This window comes from Pleurodeles waltl, chromosome 3_2 (genome assembly GCF_031143425.1).
Source record: "Pleurodeles waltl isolate 20211129_DDA chromosome 3_2, aPleWal1.hap1.20221129, whole genome shotgun sequence".
Classification (NCBI taxonomy): Eukaryota; Metazoa; Chordata; class Amphibia; order Caudata; family Salamandridae; genus Pleurodeles; species Pleurodeles waltl.
Window position 1 is genome coordinate 124,815,455 of NC_090441.1, and position 17,576 is coordinate 124,833,030.

The 17,576-nt window shown below is 41.7% G+C and overlaps 1 protein-coding gene across 1 annotated transcript in view; it reads left to right on the top strand.

Moving 5' to 3' along the window:
• NLK (nemo like kinase) overlaps positions 1–17,576 on the top strand; it is a 762,154-nt gene that overhangs the window by 594,309 nt on the left and 150,269 nt on the right. Inside the window, exon 8 of the mRNA XM_069226972.1 lies at positions 6,686–6,772. Coding sequence (XP_069083073.1) covers positions 6,686–6,772 — 87 coding nt within the window. The remainder of the gene's footprint in view (positions 1–6,685; positions 6,773–17,576) is intronic.

A 17,576-nucleotide genomic window follows, 5' to 3' on the forward strand; every position in this document is an offset into this window, starting at 1 on the left:
TAGAGCCTAAATCTGGTGAAGCAAAAACTTTTCAGGGGTGATTTTGAGTCGGGTAATTGGCGCTCCCTCTCAAAACAGGACCAACTATTTACTATCCAGGCGGTGCCTACTCTCTGGGAAATCCCCCTACAACCCAGATAACAAACAGTGTTGTCCAAAAATAATGAAATTGAGCGGCACTCAATAATAATCCTATGACACAATATTATGATAATTATAACTGCCCATAAATGAAATATTCTTCCTTAAGTTAAACCATAGTGTTCTTTATTCTTCTCAGTAGTTTTTGTGTCCAAAAAGTGTTCATATCACAGTCCATTCACATCGTCCCAGTCAACACGTTTTTCGTCTGGGGAATACCCCTTTGACTCCCTCAGGACTCTCTACAACAAACAATATTCAATATACAACATTCCACAATACATATATTGTTAAATAACCCCTCACCATTCAATGTGGCTAGTATCCATTCTTTTGTGAAAACCGTGATTCTGAATACTGTGACCATTTCTAAATTTTCAACTTCTAATACCAAAACTTCCCATTTCTGTGTGCAAAGACCAATTTGTGCGAAACCCGCATAACACATCCCATCATAATACATAGATTCCTTTAATTGTACATGCAGTCAATCCGTGAAAGTCTTTCTCAATAAAGTTTGTGAATATTTCTATAAACTTAATCCCAGAAGCCCAAAAGAGACCTTATCTACAAAACAATATATTAACTGATACCTTATCCTAATAAGGATGGTGTCATACGCAGAGATTCGTATTTAGCTGGTGATTATTAAATGATTATTTAGTTGCAATCTGTGATCTGGAATTATATAATAAAATGATATTGTCTATATTGACCATGTCCTGTGCTTACAATTAGTGTGGTGGTGTTCACCTCGCTTACCTTCTTGTGTTTGTTTCAGTGCTATTATTAATATGGATGCCCCTTGAATCAAGTGAGCGTATCCTAAGAAAAGACGTTTTATAGTGATTACTCACTATCTAAAATTAGTTGTTACTCCCTTCCTTTCCATTACCAGCGTAACATTCTCATAACCGCTGTCCGTCGTCCTGCGCTCTGCGAGTGCTGCGGAGAAATGCCTTTGAGAATAAACGCGTTGTTTTTCCGCGAGTGCCACTCTATTTCATTATTTTTGGACAACTAAATCTGGTGAAGGTCTACTATGAATGAGTATATGGGAATTTGACAACCGTTATCTCACTTAGCTCTGTGTTGTGTATGTTAGTTAAACAGGAATATTTTGTACTTGTCAGTTAAAGTTACATTTTTAAAAGATTTTTTACATTTATTTGATGATACACAGCGGTTACACTTCCACTCAATTTAACAGAGCAGAAATTACATGTATTGCAGTCATTTTAGGAATGTACTAATGTACAGTGTAATGATGAAAAGGAATGTACAATCTTAGATGATAAATATTAAAAAATAATTGTATATGGAAGACACAACTATTGCCATTGCAAGGCCATGATGAGGTCATCCTGGTGCTATCCGCCTAGATTAAAGCCAGAGGTCTAGCAAAATGTATTTAAGTATGCATTCTTTAGTGACTTCTTTATTTGGCTCATGCTAATGAGAAGATTCAGTGCATAAAGATGGAGTCAGAGACCCTTAAAGTGTTGGCTTGGAAAGAAAAAAAAGAAAACCATAAACATCAATTCCACAGTTAAAGCTGTTTGATCACCTTACTCTCAGCAGAGGGTTCAAACTCAGTGGCCAGAGTGATACCACCAGTAGGAGCAGAAGCTGTCCTACCAACCTAGGAAGTCGGTTAAATACCAGGATGGACATCAAGCTTCGTAAGAGCAAGAAAGCCTTCTACCAAGCAGAGACTCCTCTGTTACTTTTCTTCCATTCGCCACCCTGGTGTGGAGAAAGAATTAGCAGACATTTGGAATAGTGAATAAATATTACAGGAAATGTATGGGAGCTGAATAGTTTGTGCAAACTGGCTATTCGCTGAAGTTCATATATTCTCCACTAGCTGCTCCTTCTCACTCTCAGAGGTTTGCTTCAACAAGACTCCCACATCGTATTACAAAAAGGAGGCTACAGGCTTTTCCTGATTTTCATTCAGGAACAGACTCCTATCACTTTCTGGTGTGAAAGAAATGTCCCTTTCAAGAATTCAGACGCCTTCTCAATCCCTAGAGAATGGAATAGAAAATGGGAAATTGTAAATGTTAACTCCCAATCAAATCTACCGTTGGCTACATCAGTGTCACTGGGTCAGAGCAATTCATCTACAGGGTGTTTGCTTTCATATTCTTATTGCAAAAAAAAATCACCAGTTCTGAAACATCACCAGTTCTGGAGATTTCTGGTAGAAAGAGGGTTTCTCCCGTAGGGGATCCCCATTGATAGTCATAAGCATTTTAATAGTTCCATCCACATGCGGTTATCCTGGAGCACTTCTTTATATAGTCTCTTCTTAAGTGTAAACGTTTGGCTTTCTTCAGGAAGGCCTGTAGATACATTTAAGAAAGACCATAATATGCAGCCTAGGCAAACAGGCTATAGTGATGTAATTCTTCCGATTGTACTTTGAAAATGTTTAGAAACACCCCTATCAATGTATAATTTGAGTTAAATGTTTACACCAGATCTCAAATCTCTTTCACAAACCCTTTACTGAAAAAGTAAGAGATGAAGAATAGAAAGGCAGTGTAGCCCCATAGGCTGCTATTATGTGTCCTGTATCCCACCATGCTCAGCAAGTGCCAGTTGCCTCAGTTCTTTTTTCTGGTACCTGGTGACAGGATCCTGGAGCACTGAACTTGGCCTTTTATGCTTTTTTTTTCATCAAAATTCACTTGTGAATTTGCATTTAAGCTGGTTCACTCGATGTCTTTCTTCTGTCTCTTACCTTTTAAGACTTTTTCTGGCAGGATTTTGAGGCATTTTTTTGCATTTATCATGCCTTCCCTGTTTGACAGGTGTCCTTCCTGTAGGAGAAAAAAGGCAAAAACAGACCCCCACAGCATCGGTATCCTTTGCCTTCCCTCGAGTCATCATCCAGCGCAGTGTCCTCACTGCCAAAAGGTTTTGCACTCTACCCTGAGAGAGGATGAGATTAGCCTCTATGGCAAGGAAGAGCAGCGCAAACAGCAAGTACAGTCTCAAGGTAAGACCTCAGAGCGAGGAGCTCTTACATCTGCCTCTGAGTGATGTGGAAGGTCCACATAGAAAACGCCATCTTTCCCGGAAAACCAGGTACAGCACGGACTTGCTCGCTGTCAAGGACTGGATCACCAGTGAGGAAGCACCATAAATCGACGTCAATGCAAGGTAGAATCCACATGCCGTTAACACACACAGTGAGGTTGACGTAGAGGAGCATATCTACATCAAGGTGACCAGACCTTTCACTTCAATAGGCCTTGGTTATCTAAGAGCTTCTGGTCCTGCTTCTGTGTCTCCCTTTTTCAGGCATAATGTCAGACGAGGATAAGCTTCATGGTATTGGCTGCCTTGACAATGGCAGAACTCCACCCTAAAACAGAAAGTGCTTCCTTTGTACCTGTAATCTAGTATATCCTTCTGTGGACTGCCTACAGATGGTCCATCGACTATATTGTGTAGCAAAATCCAGCCACAGTTGTGGGAATTGGTGACCCAGAAACTCCAAGTGCAGAATGCATTGTGTGTTCAGGACACACCTTTTTTAAGATTGCAAATGTCGCTGCCCACTCTGTTCTTCCTTCCCTATAGAGGACTGTTTCTTCCCAATCCCCAAATTAAAGCCATTTAAATGATTACAGTGGCAGTGCTGGTATGTCTATGTGGAGTGTTAGAGCATATTTGTTATGCCGCTAGATCAAAGTTGTGGTGTAATGTTGGTGTTAAACCCATACCTGCTGAGTGATAGTGCCTTTTCCCTGCCTGAGATGATGTGAACATGCTTGGTCCTGTTCTCCCCGCAAGAACAAATCACCGAGCCTCTCAAGAAATCAAATTAAAATCCCCCTCTAACATGAGGTCACAAAGTATACGCTTAATGTCCCTTTTTGGGATACAAATGTAGATCGCCACCAACCAAATCCACCATAACATCTCTAAAAATTGTCTACTTGAATCTTTTCCATCGGGCTTCAGAACCCCTTGCACAAAAAAGATGGCTGCTTTCCAGGAGTTGAACTGTCAGTTTTGCATTTATATATAGTGCTATGAGATCCTATGAACCACTTTCCACTGATCCGTTAGCATATGCAGTTGTACCTGAATGTTTTTTTTAATTTTTTTGGGTGATCATACTTTGAAGATAGCCCTAATTCTCCTACTTTACTAGGCTGAGCGAGATACTGCCATGTGCATTTTGTCATTATGAAAATATGTTGTTTGGACTAACAGGGCTCAATATTTTAATCCATCACTTTGCACACAATTCTAATCTCTCCCCAGGATGTCCTGGATGATATCTGCAGAGTGTATTTTTTTAATATTTGGTAAAATGGAAGGTCTGCTTTGCTCCAAAATTAAACATCCCCAAAACAGGGTTCCTCTTTGTTCACTCTGGTGACTCATCTTCCCATTAAAAGCTCTTCCGTCAGGGCATCTCCCTTACTTTGCTATCCTCCCCCAAGTCACTGAGGTGCACTATCGACAATCAATGGACACTCCAAAGCCACATACTGATCTTACCAATTATATAGGTCCTTTTATTACAAATAATTTAATACCTCATTCCTGTGGAAATTTTCAGAGCAGAAGATCATGCTTTACGTATCCACCATCAATGGCAAAAAAGTCCTCTTGCTCACTTTTACAAACCTTTCTTGCCATTGTTTAGGCTGCCCTTCAGTCTGTGGGTTGGTATGACCTGGTCACCAAGAAATCTGACGCTGTTGCTTCTCTCCTCATCTTCTTTCATTGTATCCCAGAAAGTCATAACAAACTTAGGAGAAGCACGTATGGGTTTCAAAAATATTTATAAACACAGAAAGTATCCTTTAATCCTACTTTTATTCCCCCCTCCCCCACCCCCTCCTCCCTCCAGTGCTACTTCATAGGAAAATGAATTCCCTGGGATTTTAAACCAGTGCAGCAACTACATGGCACCCTTGACGCAAGTGTGACTACAGGGACATGTCTCCCACATTTTCCTATGAAGTAGAACCTTTAACAATACCAGAGCCCTAATATGTGCTTCTAATACAATCAAATTAACTCTGCATGTGTGTGCTATGTATATGTATGAGACATTACCTGACTGATACCAAGCGTGCCTAATATTAAAGGGAAACTGGTGTGTCCAGGTGGTACTTTTATTTTTGGCATAATCAAAAGGCTCCCTGAAATATGGTTGAGCCCATCCTGGTTTATAGGGACCAGGATGAGATCGAATGATTAAGCATGCCACTAATAGAGTGGGTGAGGCTTTTTAAAAACAACTAACCTGAATTCCCTCTTGGGGTCTTTTTGCTCCACTAGTAGGAGTAAAAGTAGAGTAATAGTTTTTTAGGTCGAGCCTCAGCAGCGGGCATGCTCTGTCTTCGACATGTTGTAATCCACTTCTGTGGGCTTTCATCACGCCCATCACTATCATTCCTTCCTTGGCCTGCCTTTCAAAAGTCCCTTGATTTTGTAGGGAAATGCTTTACGTTTGTTCTGCCTTGAGGCTGCTTTGTTCTGCCTTGAGGCTGCTTTGTTCCGCCTTGGAGACTGACCTTGTTAAATGGATTGTTGCACGATCGGCCATATACCTTAGTGTGGCGCACTACTATTTTCTTTTTTCGTTTGCCTCTACGCTACGTGCTCTACGTCTGTATGTTGTTTCTTTCTCTTCCTTGTTTTTGGGTATACCACTTTTTCTTTGTGGTGTCTGCTCTCAAAGGCTGCAAGCTGAAGAGGGGTTCTTTTTTATTTATTTTTTATGTTTTGGAAGTTTCATATAGCGCAAACTTGATCGGAGGAGCGCTTTACATGAGTACCATTTGCATACAAGTTTAACTAGTGGAAAAATATGCAAATTGGCGCATTTTAAACAGAAAAACACCAAAATCCTCGACGAGGCTCTCCCAGCACAGCAGGAAAGCTTTGCAATAAAACATTTTGGCCCATAACTCAGCCTCTGGTGATCCTAGGACAATGGAACCACCACCAAGCGAGGACCAAATTATGCTGCAGGGTTGACCAATGTATGTGGCAAGAAAAGTCCAGTTATGCATTTACAACGCCAATAGGTGTAACTCAGGCAACACAAGACCTATTGCATTGCAACTGCTTGTTCTGTTTAACAAGCCAAAGAGACAGTATCCTGTTACTTGCTAGAATCTCTCTCCCTCACTCCCCCTCTCACTCTCTCACTCTCTCTCTTCTGCCAGACCATGATTGGTATACTTGGGGCTAGCAGGTAGGTAACATAAAAAATATATTCATCTTGGCCAGCACCTTTTTCTCTTCGACAACACCTGGTAGTTCATCCTTACACAGAAGTAAACCTTGCTTAACTCTGGATATTACTTTGACAAGCAACAAATGCATTTTTGTGCAGTGTCATCTTAAAAGCAGAAGCTTTTTTACCTTTATGTAGGTCTGTAACTTAAATGTAATAAAAGGCATTTCTACCCTCAGTGGTTTTAGACATCAAAATATGTATTGGGTAACACACAGCTCAATAAGACTAATGTTAATTTATATCATGTTACATTTTTCTTTCTAGCCATCACTTCCTGTCCTATACACTCTGTCCAGTCAAGCTACACATGAAGCTGTCCACCTGCTTTGCAGAATGCTAGTGTTTGATACAGTAAGTTTTAATTATTTTCTGTCATGTTTAAAAATTGTATAACCAGGAGGGCACAATGACATTTATGCTGATGTTCATTTCATCAAAAAAGTCAAAATATATGCCAAAAATAGTTCGCAGCCTAGTAGTAAAGTTCTGCTCCTCCATAAAAATCATCCCAAACAAATGTCAATGTCCCTTGCATTTGAAAATGTGTTGCTATTGTAGTATATCTAAAAATACACTACTTTTGTGGCACTCATGTTTAGTAAATTAACCATTTGTGTTCAGAGATATCAGCCTGGCATGTTCATTAAGTAAGCTCATTTCCCCAGCTTTGGATCTTTCATTAATTCCCATGCTTGAATCATTTCCTGTTGACGCGCTGGGAGTTCCCACAGTATCATTTTCATAGCAGTCTCACTTTAGTAACTCAATCACCTCATTAGAAAAGATTTAAAATTCAAACAATGAGATGAGAATATACTGAACTTCACGGCTCCTATAAGCCACTATATATTATTTTTCAACTGCAGGTGACAGGAGTCTTCCTCTGAGCTCTGCTTAAAGATCAGTCTTTTTTAACAATTTCAGTTTGCTTATTCTCTCAACTTCCCTGGATTTTCCTTCTTTTTGGACATTTTCTTTTCTGTTCTTCTAGAGTTTGGTCTCCTTGAAGACAGAAAAAACTATTCTGGAGTGGGCTGAATTACCAAACAAGCCCTATTGAGGCTGAATTACCAAACAAGCCCTGTTGAGGAATTATGACTCTTGTGGAAAGAAAAGGTTGTTTTTCAAGCATTGGATATTTCATAGATTCACGTGGTTGACTATTCCTTGTCATCAGGCTAGGAATCCTCCTTACTCACTGTTAACCTGCAACAGTGTCTCATACACTTTAAAGAACATTGACACAGCCATAGACTATGTGGAGTCGAGAAAAGTATTTCCAAATGATGGCTACTGATGTTTAAAAGCAGAGTTTTAAACTGCTGTTTGAACTTGGCCCAATAAACCTTTTCCCAGGCCTAAACCTTTATTTTTAATGCATATGTTACGCCTAGGGTAGGCCATAAACAACCCACAGGGCAAGGTACATTGCATTTAAAATGTTGAGAAGTTCTTTATGTTTTACATGTCCTGATAGTGGAAAACTCTTAAATTCACTTTTCAATCCTTATTGCAAGGCCTGCCTCTCCCATAGGATAACATTGGGCTACCTTATTGAATTTAATATGCAAAACGTTTTGATTGGGAGCAGGTAGGAAAGTCATGTTTGGTGTCTGAGAAATTTAAAACCCACTTTAATGGTAAAGACAGATTTTAAGTCACTATTCTGAAAATGCTTTTTTCAGAAAATTTGCATTTTCTTGTCCTAGCTATTTGGCTGTTTCCTGGTTCACATGGCTAGGTGTAGTTTGCCTTTATATATTCCTCCCAACCAGTATCACAATAGAGGGTCGGATGTTGGCAGGATGGGGGAAGGAACTGTCACCTTCCACACTTGCACTTCAAAGGCACTGGCTCAGCTGACAAAGGACTCCACACTAGCCTATTATGCTCCCACACAGACTGGGACCAGGGCAGGGACGCAGGATATTCCAGATACCTCTGTAGGGAGAAAACTCCAGATGCTTCTCCCTCTTCAAAATGGGCACCAGATAGACAAAGTGGACACTCAGACCTACTCTTATGTACACTCCTTGACCTGTGGATACCACATAGGTACATCCTGCTGTGTGAGGCCTGCTCTGCTTGCTTGCGGAGACTGGACCTCCACCCTTCATCCAAGGCGAAGGGGGGACTCCAAGGGTCAGCTGACTTAGCACCTGTTTTTGAGCTACAGGGACACAATAAGCTCCAAAGGACTCCCTGCAACTGCTCAGCTGACCTGCTGCACTGGACCTGCCTGAGCCCTGCTGCCCTCTGCTGGTGTGAGTTCCTGATATCCAACTAGCGCCCTCAGGTCCTAGATGTGGCATTAGAAAAAAAAGGAGAAATCATTAAGTTGTAGGCACTTCGCAACCTGTTCGCACAAAAATATTGGTGTCTGTGTTGACCCCCAACGCAAAGCTCCAATGAACCACACTCTTTGTTGTAAAGCGACCCCCATTGACAACCGGCAGTGTGAGATCTGCACTTCAAGCTACAACATCAACAGCCCACAGTGACCGCCAATGCAAGGCTGCAGCAGTGACCATCCGCGGTGCCCGACAGGATCTTCACGCCACAGCGACTACGGTCTAAGACTCTTGGCCTGATCTTCATGCTACAGCAGCAACCATCAACAATGCTCTCCCTGCTCTTTGCAGCTTCCTCCACTGCGAACTGGACCCTTCTCACCAGACTTTAAAATGTAGCTTTTTTCAGCGGGACTAACCTGGTCTCTGTATCTGGCCCTCACTCTATCAGTGTCGGGCTAAACTTGTGACTTTCAACCAGTCTCGCATGATCAGAAAACTGCAAGTGGTGCTTTGTGCTGTTAAGCCCTATACTTAATTGAAATCTTTGAAATCCTCAAGTTCTACTAATTGGACTTTAGTCATTTTGATATCAAATTATTTATTACATTTTCCTCTATTTTTCGAAATTGGTGTGGGATTTTTCTTGTTTTTTTTCACTTAATTACTGTTTGGTGCTGCTTAAACACTTTTATTTGCCTCGAAGTTAAGCATGACTTCTTTGTGCCAAGCTTCCAGAGGGTTAAGCACAGGTTAATTGAGTGACTTTTTATGTGGTTCACCTTGACAAGGATTGTGGCTATTGCTTGAGTATGGTTTTACCCGCCCCGCCCCCCTCATCCCAGCTCCCAACCAACGACCCATTTTCTCATATTTAGCAGACAGGTGGTTAGTACTGCTTTGGCCTGTGCAACTTTGGCAGCTACACAGTTCTGCCATGGGATTTCTCTGATGTTGCATTTCACAACAGTGAAGCCGGTCACCAGTTGAAAATAATGAACCTTCCATTCTCTGGATCAGTATTGTCTGACACCTGCATACATGATGAAAGTGAAAGGATGAGATGAGAAAAAAGCACTGACAGCAGTGAGGCTCAAGGAAAAGAGGAAATTCATTAGAGCTCAGAATCGCCTTTGAGTCTGCTGCTAGGTGGACAGGCCAAAGATTCAGTCCTGACCATTAGCCTATTGCCAATATGGGCAGCAAAAGCAAGGCCCATGTTACAGAAGAGCATCGAGAGGAAGAGTTCGGCAGCAACATCAGCTATTCCCCTCATCTGTAAAATCCAAAAACCAGTACAAACCAAGAAATCTCCACTTCCTTTCCTCTGTTCACCATACTGGTGGGAGCCAGTGTTTCTTATCACCTTGTTGAGTGAAAACAATTTGCTCAGACAAGTGAGTTTATGCAAATCATCAAGAGAGGATATACAATCCAATTCAGATCCCTTCCTCGCACAAGTCAAGCTAAAAGTGCACCAAAACATCAATTGCATGCTTTAAATAAAAAGGTAGGTAACTTTGCTCCTACCAAACCAAGCAATAGAAGCTCTTGCTCCATTATATGGAGGGAAGGGCATTCACTGAAGATACTTTGTGGCTCCCAAGTAAGGTCTCAAGAAAGAATTGTATCCTATCTTGTATTTGACACAAACCAACTAATACATAAAAAAACAAGCATTCTTACACCAAATTTATCTTCAACTCAAGAAAAGAGAATGTATGTGTTCAGTGGATTTGCAAGACACCTATTTGCATATCATCATAATGCGAAAAGATAAAAAGAATTCCAGAGTTTTACTGTGGAGAAATCCCATTATTGATTCAAAGTGCTTTTCTTAAAGCTGAAATCTGCACCATGGACATTCACCAAAAGCATGGCATGCATGGCAGCTCATTTAAGAAAGCATAGGATTTACATTTATCATACCTAGATGACTGCCTAATAAAAGCACAATCCAGGAACAGATCCTATGGGATTTCAACACCACCATAGCCCTTCTACATTGGCTAGGTCGTCAGGTCAGCTATTGGAAAACCACATCAACTACTGTCCAGGTTCTAGATTATTTAGGTGCTTAAAGAGAATTGCCTTCTTCAGGGCACAGAGTATATACCATTTTAAATTCAGGACACACATCCACTTCAAAATCCATCTCATATGGCACACTAGATATCATACATGATGGAAACAGTGACTTTGTGCCCTTATCTGGTACCAAAGCACGTCTCTTCATGACACCTCTCCATCAATTCATAGTAGACCAATGGATTAAATATCAGGACTGTCTTGGAAAGACAGATTGAAGCTGACACCACAGGCCAAAGAATCATTCAGGTTATGGGTGCAAAACAAGGAATCTTCTAAAAGGAGCTCTGTTTCAGAATCCGGCTGGGATCACAGGCTCCAAAAGACCACTGAACAGAGCCAGAAGAGGTCTTGACAGTCTGTAGTAAAGGGTCTCAAATATCACAAATGTTGTAGGTGTGGGAAGGGAATATGAATATTTAGGTTTTCAGCTGCTCTGATGGGGAAACCCCATTAAAAGGTGTAATACTTAATGGAGAGACATGACCAGAAGCAGAGTCTGATAATTTTGGAAAAAAATCCCTAAAGGATGAAAAATCCAAAGAAACAGATGTTCAGGAATCAGAGCAATTTTGGATACACCCATGATAATTCAACTTCCACCTGCAATGCCTTTAGCTTTATGAATGAGACCTTGATCATCTTCTGGATAGAGGACTAGAAGGCAAACTTGCCTTTTTATGTGGACTTCTCTGCTTTAAAAGCTTTTGAAGGGCAGAGTGTATCAGTCTGAGGCATTACCGGTGATTAGATAGATGAGGAGAAGATAGAGCTGCCGGAGAAGCAGGATAAAAAATATAGGAGGGTGACCTTGCAGACAGGGGAGAGATAAAACAATGGACTCTCTTCTCCTGTTGAGTAGTAAGTCTTAGAATACTCTGAGTCTGAGATGTGTGGCATCCCCATTTTCTTCAAATTGCAAAGCCAATCAAAAGACAATTGTAACAATATCCTCTGAGTAGATGTCCTTGAAGTTGAATGCAGTATTGATATTGACAGTGAATGGCCCTTGGTCCTTGTTGTTTAAAGTATTGATGTCGATGGTGGTTGACGGTCAAAGCCTGAGGTTCTTTGGCATCAATAAATGCTTCAATGTAGAATGTCTCAGTGGCATTCCAGTCTTCAACAGAGAGCAAGTTGCTACTGTACCTTTCTTCAAGTAGTAATGGTGCTTCTTCCTGTATGGCTGTTTCTCCAACTGTCGGAGTGTCTTTGAAGGGTTGTGAAGAAGCTGCGGTAGAAGAACTCACCCCTCAGGACCTCCCCGAAGTAACACCCTGATGTCTCTTCTGCAGGCCATGATGCATAATTTGTCGTTTAGAATTTTTCTGAGCATCTAGCAGACACAGAAGTGTTCAGGGCAATGATACGCATGGCAGGAACACAATACAGAGGTTGTGGGGGTTTAACTGGGCCTTCTTTACTCACTGACATGGCAATGATCGAAAAGCAAAAGCATCCTGACAGGAAGAATAACGTTCTATCTGATAATGAATGAGAAACACTCTTAGCCCTCAGGAAAATTGAGTGAATGTGAATTAGAAAGGTTTGCAAAAGTTTTCACTGACTAAAATGCTGAAAAGACTGAGCCCAGTGCTCCAGGATCCGGTTTCAAGGCATCAAGAAAAAGAACTGACAAATCTAACTGTGGGGTATGATGGGACATAGGATAAAAGAAGAGCCCTTAAGGGCACAGTGACAGTTTTTCTTCTGATGTCTATGGGATCACATCTGCTAAAACATTGCCCTGATTTTCTTTTCATTAACATGGGTTTGATGCAAATCAAACCCTAAACTTCTCAAACTTTAGATAGTCATGTTGAATGGCTAGCTCTTGGATCTCCTCCATGCTTCTGATGAATGTGATGGCTGATAAGATATTTTTTTTCCAGGACAGTAATGGTGTGGTGGATCGCTGAATGGGCTCAAATGCCCTTTTCATGAGTGTTTTTAGCACATTGTTTTTTTTTTTATAACCAGACAGAAGATTGTATAGGTATGGTTGGAAAGATTTGAAACAAACCCTTCATAAACTACATCACCACCCTCTGGTAGAAAAAAAGGAGTGGTGTGTTTGGGGTTTTGAAATACCTGGAGAGTGCAGCCAAATAACAAATGTGGAAGCATATTTCAATCCAGACATATCACAGCATAGGATAAAGTGGAATAAAGTTATAAAGAGTTGTAAGCAGCTCAACAACATTCACTGCCCCTTGGGTATTCAGAAAATCCTGGTCTAGCAAATTGGTCGAGACAGCAGCACATTTTAAAGAAACACGGAAGAGCCATCATGTTGAGTGTAACATGGAGAAGACTGTAAGCACATGCATCGGGTCCCTGAAGAAAAGCTAATGTTGATTAAGGACTAGCCTAACCGTATCCTCTCACTTGGCATCGAGTTTGTGAGAAGTAGAGCTAAATGCCTAGGTTTGAAACCAGACACCACACATAAGGCCCCTAAAGAGTTGTGGGGGAACATGCATAGGAAGAAGTAATGAACCTAAACATGGAAAAGGGAACAAAAGCTGAAATGTATTGTAGAAATCAAGTGGTGCTGCCCCTCTCTCCAAGAGCACTTGCAAGCTTGCGCCTCCAAGCTACATCAGAAAATCACTGAAATCTTTACCTCACAGCTGCAGAGCCTCATTCAAAAAAGTTCAGTAACCATGACTGACATGAGTACGTATCTGCAGGCCATAGAGGACAGAGTAGCCACAAACAAGGATGAAATCACTGCTCTGAGCCAAGATCTGGAACTGTCCCAATCAACTCACACACACTTGGAAGAAGAAATAACAGAATTGAAAGAGAAATGTTCTGATCTGTATGGTAGATCTCACAGGAAATCCGCAATGTCAAAGAAACTGAAGTGGGACATTAATCATTCAGATTTATTCAGCGCTATACTGGAGAGGTAAGATTATTAAAGCGTGTTGGGTGGGGTCTTTGACAAAAGCGCCAAGGGCCCATCCCAGGAAATTTCTGGCGAAATTGGCATCTCTAAGTTAAAATATAAAATTATCAGAGGGGCAAGGTGTAGGAAAGTCATCAATTTTTCCCTGATCACCCCTATTTTTTGACTGATGCTGGTGGTTACTGACTCTGAAAGTGCATTGGGCTCTGCTTACCAGGCCCACAGCCAGTGCTCTGTCCTCTGAGGGTATATAGTAACTGCTGTAATTCTAATTTGCCAAGAAAACCTACCTACAAGTCCCTAGTATACTGTAGGGCATGTTGGTTTAGGGGGCCCAGTGGACTTAATGCACTTAAGTATACACTGCTGTGGTGTTTAGTGTCATTTTAAAGCATGACAGCCGGACCTGCCTTGCAGGCTGGTTTTAAGTAAAACTTTTCCCAAATTCGTCTTTGGAATTAACAGTACTTGCTAAGTCCAAAACTACCTTTTTATATTTTGTAAGTCACCCCTAAGGTCTGCCCTAGAAGCTCCAAGGGTGAAGTGCATTGTATAAAAAGAAGGGACAATATAAAACATATTTTATATGCCCTGGTGCAGAAAAGCAGCCAAAGCTTTCCCCCGTTGTAGTGCTACTAGCCCCACAGGCTAACATGTGGAGGCTTTTTAAAACTCTAATAAAGTTTTTTGAAATTTTTTTTTTTAATATATCTTTTATTGCTTTTATAAAGGTAATAACATGAACATAAACATTTTAAGATATTCCCCAGCTACATAACCCCTCCCTCCCCCCTTCTTGCACTAGTTACATCAAATAAGGATCTTATTACGACATATCTCTAAAGTCAAGAGGTAGAGCGTTGTTCTGAGATATTTTATGAAGTGGTTGTAGTTATCTGTTCGGGGTGCGAGTCCGATGTGGACTTGTTTTCCGTGGATGGGGCATCTATAGTTTTTAAGTTTTCCAGCAATGAGTCCCATTGAGTGGCATTTTCTCTGTCTCTTTGGCCCCGTAATGCTTCTTTCAATAACACTGAGCCCTCTGTTTCAGCCCATTTTACCAATGCATCCTGCCATCTATTTACTAGCGGACCACCTGGGTCTTTCCAATGTGAGGTTATCTCTCTCTTCGCTAAAATCAGTGCTAGGTCTGTGAATTTGTTTGAGATTTTATGTGTCGAAGGGCGAGGGAAGTCCCCCAAAATTGCTGCTATTGGGGTTGGCGATAGTGGTCTTTCAGTGCAGATAGCTATTTTCTTGAATACTTCTATCCAGAACGGGTTAACTTGAGGGCAGTTCCATAGCATGTGCATTAGGTCTGCTGCTAGTTCAGTGCATCGTGGGCAACAGGAGTTATTTGCGTTATATATTTTGGTTATCATTTGGGGGGTTAAATAGGCTCTATGATAAATATACACATTTATCAGTTTAAATCTTGCGTTTCTAGATACTGCATAGATGTGGGATGTGATTCTAGCCCATTGGGTATCTTCTAATGTGGTGTCAAGATCTTTCTGCCATTTATCCTTGAGTTTATTTAGTGGGGTGCAAGTGCTGTTCTGTATGAATTTATATACCCCTGAAATGATCCCCCTTTGGTCTCCAATAGAGCAGAGGAGGCCGCAACCCCCGTGGATCGGAGGCTCGCAGAGTCCTGCGCCCCACAGTTTTTGAATGGTTCTAGTGAGGGCGCTGTGATTGAGGAACAGTCCGGGTGGGAGGGCGAATCGATCTTGTAGCTCTACATAAGAGCAAAGTTTTCCATTAAGAAATAAGTCACCTAGTTTCGATATATTATATGGGGCTAATTTGTTGACTGTTTGGTGATTTGAATTCCTGGGAGGCAATTCAATGATTCCAGAGGGATTTCAGTTGCATAGGGAGTCTTTGTATGAGAGCGTTTTAAGTAGTGATCCCAGCAGTGTCTTGTCGCTTCCCACTCCAATGGGAGTGGCTATTTTGGTTTTCTGGGGTTCACTATAATATGAAAGATTTTTTCTAGTGAACAATTTAATGGTATCTGTAAATCTGTTGCGACTGGAGGTTTATTAATCAATTTTGCCAACCATTGTACTTGTCCCGCCCAATAGTAGATTTCTATGTTAGGGGCGGCTAAGCCTCCCTCTATGGTAGGTCTTTGAAGAGTGTGGAGAGCTATTCTGTGTCTGCTAGGTCCCCATATGGAGCTTGCAATTATAGAATCTAAGGGCCAGATGTAGCAAGGCTTTTGCGCCTCGCAAACAGCGAAAAACGCCATTTGCGAGGCGCAAAATCCCCCACGCGATGCAGAAACGCATTTTGCGAGTCGGAACGGACTTGCAAAATGCGTTTCCGACTCGCAAATAGGAAGGGGTGTTCCCTTCCTATTTGCGACTCGCAACGCGATGTAAGTTGATTTGCGACCGCGAAAGCGGTCGTAAATCAACTCGCAGTAACCATCCACTTGAAGTGGATGGTAACTCATTCGCAAACGGGAAGGGGTCCCCATGGGACCCCTTCCCCTTTGTCAATGATCACAAAAATATTTTTTCAGAGCAGGTAGTGGTCCTATGGACCACTGCCTGCTCTGAAAAAAACCGAAACAAAAGGTTTTGGTATTTTTTTCCAAGTGCAGCTCGTTTTCCTTTAAGGAAAACGGGCTGCTGATGGGAAAAAAAAAAATGCTTTATTTAAAAGCAGTCCCGGACATGGTGGTCTGCTGTCTCCAGCAGGCCACCATCCCCGTGAGTGGCCAGACTCGCAATGGGGTCGCAAACTGCGACCCACCTCATTAATATTAATGAGGTGGGTCTTTGCTACCCCATTGCGAGTCGCAGAAGGTGTCTGAGACACCTTTCTGCATAGCAAATTGCGAGTTGCAATTTGCGAGTCGCTCTGACTCGCAAATTGCAAGTCGCAATTTGTGTTCTACCTACATCTGGCCCTAAGTTCTTGAATACTGACTTCGGAATTATGAGTGGGAGTGTGAAGAAATAATATAATAGTCTGGGTAATACTATCATTTTAAGCAGAGCAACTCTCCCCGAGATCGTCAGTGGTAGGGTGCTCCAAAAGAGCATACAAGCTTTAATTCCCCTAACTGCTCCATGTATGTTCCCCTCGAGCAAGTCTTCTACTGAATGATAAACGTTGACTCCTAGGTATTTAAAAGTATTCGGTGACCAGGGTAAACCCCTAGTGTCAGAGGGTCTCGGGGTGCCTTTGAACACGGAGAATTTTCTCCAGTTAATCCGGAGTCCTGAGGCTGTCCCAAAGTTTTCTAGCATATCTATCGCCCCTCGTAGGTCCATATCTAGGTTCTTAAGAAAAAGTAGCATGTCATCTGCGTAGGGGGCGATGTGGTGTGTCCAGTTATTAATAGGGATGCCCTCGAAATATTTTTTGGATCTTGCTGTTTGCGCAAGGGGTTCTACCGCTATAGCGAATAAAAGAGGGGAGAGTGGGCAGCCTTGTCTGGTCCCTCTTCCCACTGTGAAAGGTTCGGAGAAAATGCTGCCTGTGCGTACTCTTGCTGTGGGGTTTGTGTATAATAGTTTCGTCCAGCGAGTGAAACCTTCTCCTAGTCCCAGTTTTAACATAACTTGCTCTAGGTAGTCCCATTTTAAGCTATCAAAGGCTTTTTCTATGTCTATTGAGATTATTGCTGCATGAGGTATGGTAGAAGGCACGGAGTGAAGTACTGAGATTAAGCGTCTAATGTTTTGTGCCGTACTGCGTAGTGGTATGAAACCCGACTGGTCCTGGTGAATCAATGAGGTCATGAAGGGTAAAAGTCTATTGGCTAATATCCGGCTTAATATTTTGTAATCTAGGTTCAACATAGATAGAGGTCGGTATGACTGGACGTAGGTGGTTTTTCCTG